Source organism: Apteryx rowi, unplaced genomic scaffold (genome assembly GCF_003343035.1).
Source record: "Apteryx rowi isolate R43461 unplaced genomic scaffold, aptRow1 scaffold_25, whole genome shotgun sequence".
In the NCBI taxonomy this organism is placed as follows: domain Eukaryota; kingdom Metazoa; phylum Chordata; class Aves; order Apterygiformes; family Apterygidae; genus Apteryx; species Apteryx rowi.
This window is the reverse complement of record NW_020448863.1, coordinates 3,706,896-3,713,976: the sequence shown is the minus strand read 5'-3', so window position 1 is coordinate 3,713,976 and position 7,081 is coordinate 3,706,896. Positions and strand designations below refer to the sequence as shown.

The 7,081-nt window shown below is 45.4% G+C and overlaps 1 protein-coding gene across 1 annotated transcript; it reads right to left on the bottom strand.

The window, feature by feature from the left end:
- Positions 1–1,429: 1,429 nt before the first annotated feature.
- KCNJ8 (potassium voltage-gated channel subfamily J member 8) lies at positions 1,430–6,360 on the bottom strand. Its single transcript, XM_026066903.1, has 2 exons — positions 5,919–6,360; positions 1,430–2,330 (listed from the first exon to the last, which is right to left on the bottom strand). Exons 1-2 carry the CDS (start codon positions 6,281–6,283, stop codon positions 1,430–1,432), a joined length of 1,266 nt encoding a protein of 421 aa, XP_025922688.1. The 5' UTR covers positions 6,284–6,360.
- Positions 6,361–7,081: the final 721 nt, after the last annotated feature.

Below are 7,081 nucleotides of genomic sequence, written 5' to 3'. Positions count from 1 at the left end.
GATGGTTGGATGACTCCGAGAAGCCAGCAACACAGCAATAATAATATTCTTGAACCAGAGACATAATAAGGCAACTCCTGTAAGAAACATAAGCAGTAATTTGTCCATAACTATACTTCCTATTCAGAGGGGAAAAAAGCGTGCCTCTGGGAAAAAGTGTGCCTCAATTTAGCATTGTGTGATACAATTATTTATCAGACATTTAAACTTGTAGAAAGACTTCTGGTAACATTTTTGTGGTGGCTCTAGATAATAAATGCCCATTTTAATCTGAAGAGAAAAGCTATTTTTTGTCAATTATCAATGCCCTATTACACAAAAACACAAGTGAGACAGCACTGAAAAATAATAATTTGGCAGCAGTACCCAAGTACCTCTGAAAATATTCAGATAGTTTTGAAAATATTATCTTTAAAATTATAGGCATGATTACCTCTTACACCCATTGGTGAGTTCCCACTGGTGAAAGAGTAACCTTCTACTAAAGCAAACAACCTTAATCCTACAAAAAGTAATGTAAGCAAAGGGAGTACAGTCATCGCCTTCAGTGTGTTAATCTGTAAGAGAAAGAAAGACAGCATCTGGTCTTCCACTGTTATGAAGAGAACGTTAAAATGGTGTGTTATATTCGACTTGAACAATTTAGCGAAATGGATACTCATTTGGCAGCAGGGCAGACTTGAGTGTCTCATCTTTAGTTGCAGTGGCATTGCAAACGCACATTGTACTCCAGCAGTGCATCTTGCCCTCCGGGTGCAGTACACAAGGGCACCATAGCGGAGCTCAGCTCTCCCAAATAAGGTCAGTCTGGTTCAGCTGACTTGAAATTCCCTCGCAATGACTTCGCCATAAACCAATGGAAACAAAAGATGTGCAAAGCTGAAGGTAAAATCCTGGCTCTTCTCCAGTGAAATCACTGAGGAATGTAGCTACTCATTTCCAGGGAACAAGGAATTCAGCCCAAAAAGATAGATATCCAAATAATTCCCACATAGTCTGTGGGAGTTGTTGATACGCAGCAGTTTTGAAAATGCACTCACTTCTGCCTGGAGATGGGTCACCCAGTTACATAGAAAAAAACACATTTTGTGACAGCGAGCAAAAAAAGATAGGAAAGAGTCCCTTGATAAGAAAAATATGATTTTTAAAATTAGCCTGCCATTAAAACATCTATAAATACATGCTATATTACATGAGTGAATGGTGTTTTCTTTAGTGTATGTGCCATTTTTTATTAATTCATACACTAAGTGCTAAAGTGTTTCCTAATGCCATTAGGTGGTGCTTTCAGTAAGTAGTAGAATAAATAGTTCCTGTAGAGTTCTGTTCTGCATCATATTCTCGTTTTCTTAAGTAAAAGAAAATTTAAACAAAACACTATGGGTGCTTCCGCCTTTTGAAGCCCCCCAACCTTGCATAAAACTGAATATCATGTTTCAGAGGCACTCTGGCTCCCCTCGGGCGTTATAAACTGTACTTTGGGCACAATGAGGGAGGGATTGGTTCTCCTCATGGAGTTGCTCCTCCGTATGGAGTTGTTTCTCCTCATGGAGTTGCGTTTCCGCAGGGAGTTTTGGTGGGACAGCTCGCTCTTTTGGAGGGTCTGGATGAGAATTGACGGCTTCTCATCGAGCTCTCGAGCGCTGCAACGCGGTGCTGCGACTTTGACGGTGTTGCCAAATTTGGAGTAGTCGACTGCATATACACCTTCCTCTTCAGTGACAATGGGCACAAAGCGGTGACCCCATAGGATCTCCTCTGCTATGTAGGAGGTTCTTGCCTGCGTTGTGATGCCAGTAGTTTCGACAACTCCTTCAAGTACCACTATGAGCTCCAGATCTTGGAGAGCCAAGTCAGCAGCAGAGATTTCATAAAGAGGACTCCGCTTGTCTATGACATGACAAATGATTAAGGGAGCCACAAGGAAAATATTGTTGCTTTCAATGGGGTTATCCACAGGGATATCTACTTGGTGAATGGGTATGACTTCTCCTTCAGGGGTAGTTGTCTTCCTCACAACCTGGATTCTCACGGAGGCACTAATGATCATGCTCTTCCTCAGGTCTCCCACTCGAAACATGAAGCAAAGCTTGCCGTTTCGAACGGCAATGACTGCCTGCCGACTGAAAATCAAGGTCTCTGCCCGCCTGTGAGCTTGCGCAGTTTTCATGAATATGCAGCCCAGCATGACGGCGTTGATGATCAGACCCACAATGTTCTGCAGAATCAAGACTGTGATGGCCAAGGGACATTCTTCTGTCATCATCCTGCCCCCAAAACCAATGGTCACCTGAACTTCAATGGAGAAGAGGAAAGCAGAAGTGAAAGACCTGGAGAAGAAGATTGTACAAAGTTACCTCTAAGTCCGTTGAACACAAACTGAGAAGTTCCTAGCGTACACTTTCCAGAAACAAACTTTAGAGCCTATTTGTACAGTCCTGGTATGCTTAAGACTCCTGTTAATGTCAGTGAAAGCATTGCACACTCGTTGACTCAGTGTTTGCATGATCAGTGCAGCATCTAATGGTGAGAGGGAAGACTTGAGAACCTGAGCTCCTAAAAGACCAGCTGTAACACTAGGTGAGTCTCGGAAGCTCAGGAGACCCACTGCTCAATAACACATACTCCTCACCAGGTTAGTGGACAGTGATCTAACACTGGCCATGACCTTCCATCTTTTCCATCCCAAGAAGATCTAGGTGGGCCTGGAGGTTTGGAGATATGTGAGCAGTTGGCTAGCACACAGAGATTCTTCCACCAGCCTAGGAAACTGGGAAAACTGCTGCATTTCATTTATACTACCTGCCTTTCTGTGTTGTGAACCCCTTTAACGGGAAAGGGGAAATTCCTAGATCTGTGCAACCTCTGAAATCCTTGCTCTCCTTGTGACTAAACCCTGCAGGGTCAGGCTGCAGAAGGAGGGCAGTGGCCTCCACATTCCCCCTCTGTGCATCCTGGTAGGAGGACAATGCTGTGACCCAAAGTTTTGGTTTAGTTCGCTGCCATGGGAAGACCAGCTGGAAAATTTCAACACATAAATGGGATGTAGAAGTGTGAGTTAACTCAAATGGCCCTCATGCATTACAGTGCTGGACATCAGAGGATGCTGTCCGCAATCTTTCCAAACACATTTTCCACAAAGGGTTCAAACACAAACTACCACCTTCTTTATATTAAAGCATGATATCAACTCCCCTGTATACACCAGGTATTTCATTTCCTTGTTTAATTGGACACAGATGATGACACTCACCAATGTCTCATGTCCAAAATCAGTATCTCAGGGTTCACCTACAAGACATGCAGCACATGGGTTCTCATATGAACTGATATGACAGTCACCCTTTTTATGGGGTGCAGTGCACCAACCTATGTGTGAAGCATCTTCACGCATAACATGGCTTTACCTACGAAAAATGTATATCCTTTCCATAAATACTGTTCTAAACCATTCAGTGGTTTTGAAAGAATCTATTTTATATTAACTTTTCTTTTTTTTTTTCTAACCATATTTTCAGTGAACCCAGGGTAATGAAGCAAAGTTAGAATAGCACAATTTTCTGTAGAAAGAGAAAATTCGTCTTTCAGACAACCACCCCGTCTCTGCGGAGATGTCTTTGAATGAACTGTATCTTTTTTTTCTTTCCTATTTGTTTTAATCTTTGGCAGACTCCCTTGTACTGAGGGGTTTATTTTTGCACTTCACTGTGAAGAAATCAGGGATGAAGGAGTTGATTAATAGAATTAATGGAATGATTTCTTTGTTAATGAATATTCAGTTCCATGCAGAATGAGGCTTCTGGCTGAAAATTAATTCACTATTCGAAAAGCTCTGTGGAGCTAGTCAGATTTCCCTTAACGACACTCCTTAAAAAAAAGAGAGAAAAAGAAATGAGAGTCCGCCTTTCTTCAGTGGAAGTTCTACAACTGAAGAAGCAAGTTTTTCTAACATTTTGAACATGTGAAGTGGGAGCCAGAAACTCCAAATCACTCTATCCCCAGGTCTGTTGCTTTAGAGATCTGCAACCAGTCTCCTCTTTGGATATTAATTTCTTTGTGTGGCAAAATTGCTGTGAGACTTAGGAATTCCACAATGTTTTGGAAATTCAAGTGCTGTGCAAGTTCTATGTGCTGGTTAAAATTTCCAAAACTAGGTGTCCCATAACTCTATAATGGGACCTACCCAAGAAAGCTCTCCTAAAATATCCATGGGTCTAAACCGCAGAGAAGTAAATTTAAAAATATTTGCCATTATTTTGTGCATATTGGTACAATACTAAATATTCTTTCACATCCAGTGACTCATTATTGTTAAAAATATTAGCAGTCGCATTGTTATTTCATGACTTTGTCAAAACTGGTAGCCAGATTTAGCAAGATAAAGTATTTCACTGTGAAGGCAAAAGGTTTTTCATGACTTGAAAATAGATGCTTGAGTAGCTGTTGGCTGAACCACCACAGGTACTAGCACCGGACAGCAGCATGTGTTCCGTGTCATGGGTTAAAATAAAAAGTTACACTAATTCCTCATTTGCTCTCTTTATTCATACCCCTCCCACCGATCCCGGAGAGCTGGCAGAGGGCAGCTACCTGCTCAGTTGGGTTGGGCAAATCCCACACCTTCCCTCCAGGAGCGATACACCAGAAACACTGCGGGAACCCCACAGGATTTCCCCAGCGGCGCAAACTGGGCTATAACACCTCATTTCAGAGGCGATTGCTTGTGGCCAGTTACTGGAAAAGACACAAATCAACAACACCCTCTTCTTCCCCCGGCTCCAAATGCCCCTAATTATTGACGATTACTCGTGCTTGGAAAATCCCCATATAGCAAAAAAAGTGTCAAAGCAAAGGGAGAATGAAATCTCAGCTCCCTCACCAGCCAGATGCAATATCACTTCAAACTTGGCGAGGTGCCTCAGAACGACATGTAACAGAAAGGAGAAAAGAGCCGTGGACACCCAAATTGCCTCAGCCCCACTCCTCACCCTGCAGCCCCTCACAGAGGCCCTTGCAGCCCTGCAACGTGCAAAGGCAGCTGCTCCGAGACAGTCGGGGCAACACAGGATCAGGATTTTTCTGCTTAAAGAACTCGTGCTATAAAAAGCAATTTTACTGCTAGGTGACAGAGCAATCTTACTGCTTACCCCCAAGTCCAATTAACAAATACTCACTATTCTGTTTATGCACATGTCACTTTATCAGTGCCTTGAAAATTATCATGGCTTTGGGAGTTGAGGGGAAAATACTTTTCTTTAACAGGTGGCATTTAACCTAGTAGCCCCTAAAGATTTCACCACAGACCTCCTGTCTGATATATCGGAAACATCGCAGAATTTGTTCCTCCATCAAACTGCTGGCCTATGGGTTCATCAAGGGCCCATAATTTTGGAGCACCCCCATATTTGGCTGTCTAGCAAAAGTCATTTTTAAAGAAGACTAGTTTCCCGAAAAGGCACTTTGCTCCCTAGCCCTCACCGAGGCTGGTGGCAGGTGTCCTGCCTCTGGGGCACTGGTCTTGAGGCAGACCACCTTTCGCTGACATGGGGAGAGGCTGGTGCCGCACTCAGGGCAATCCTGCTCCCATAGACTACTTTACAGTACACACAACACACACCCACTCTCGCAGCAGACTCTTATCTCCACAGCAAGGTATGCTACCCACAGAGTGTGGAGACACATGAAAAGCAGCAGGTCTCCCTCTCTTTCAGATCCTGTAAGGAACCAAAGAAATCTACAGTACAATATTTTCCAAGCCTGGAAGGCTTGCTGAATTTATCTAATCTAGAGGAAAACACTGCACTTTTCAGCTGTTTCATCCACTGGTTCATTTAAACCAAAAGCTGCATTTTAGGCATTGGCAGGACCCCCAGGCAGCTCCGTTCCCCCCTTTCTTCATCTCACCTACTGCACTTTACCTGACACATGTCACGCACGGTGTCCACTTGGTGCTGTTTGTAGTGCACTCAATGCTTGCATCCATGTCCCCGTGAGCAAAAGCCACCAGCCACCACATCATGGCAAAGAGCAACCAGCTGCACAAGAAGGACATAGTAAAGATGACCAGCGTGTGACGCCACTTCAGGTCCACCAAGGTGGTGAAAATGTCTTGCAAGAACCGTCCCTGCTCGCGGATGTTCTTGTGCGCCAGGTTGCATGCCCCGTTCTTGGCGATGAAGCGGGCTTTGCGCGGCCGGTCCCGGATCCGCGGCTTGCGCAGGTTCTCCGCAGCAATCCGTGCCAACACATACTCTTCAGGAATAATACTCTTCCGAGCCAGCATCTTCCTGCCACCATAGTCCACCTAGCAAGATGCTAAGTGGGGGATGGTCCCTCTAGCGTGTCTTTGCAGGTCTCACTCTGTACCCTGTGAAAAGAGAGAACGTGGTTAGATTTGCCACCTCTGCATCACGGCAAGAAGCCCTTGGTACCCCTGTACCAACAACCATTACATTAAATGTTGCTGTGTGATTATTCTGCAGTGCCCTCACTATTTCAGAACGTGATTTTTATATGAGCAATTGGTATCAGCTCCCAACAGAAACAAAACGTGCTATTTTGACACTTCTTGGAGCGAGGGAGGCTGCAGAATAAATCTCGCAAACTTGGTCTGAAGTAACGTGCCATATGACAGGTCGGTTCCTCGGGCTGTTTCTCCACAAAATAGCTGTGCCAGGCGAGTGCTGCAACACCAAGCACTCAGTTATTCGCATACTTCAGGGCCGGCAGCATCAGACTTCTCTGTTTTAGACCACGGCTAGACTGTGGAGAGACCTCGGGGAGTCATTTCTTCTGGCTGCAGCCCCGCAGCGCAGCCGGGAGCCCCGCCGAAAAGCCGCTGCCCGGTGCCCCGAAAGCATCGCACGCCGCAGCTGCGCTGTCAGCTCGAGAGGCAGGAAAGAGGACTGCTCGGAGCAGGCGCCCGGCCTTCCCTTCCCCGGCCCTCCTTGCTCTCCGGGATGAGGCGGAGAAACCCTCCCTTTTTCCCAGGCTTTGTCCCCAGGCGAGGGACGGAGGGCTCCCGAAAGCGGGAGCGGCGCTCCCCACGGCTTTCGGCCGCCGGCGCAGCGAAGGGGCTGCC

Bases quoted from the DNA above. Each gene is read 5' to 3' on its own strand.
- KCNJ8 (XM_026066903.1), bottom strand. From the start codon at position 6,283: ATGCTGGCTCGGAAGAGTATTATTCCTGAAGAGTATGTGTTGGCACGG. The intron at 2,331-5,918 runs GTAAAGTGCAGT...CTTCTTCTCCAG, and splicing joins CCGTGCGTGACATGTGTCAG to GTCTTTCACTTCTGCTTTCC.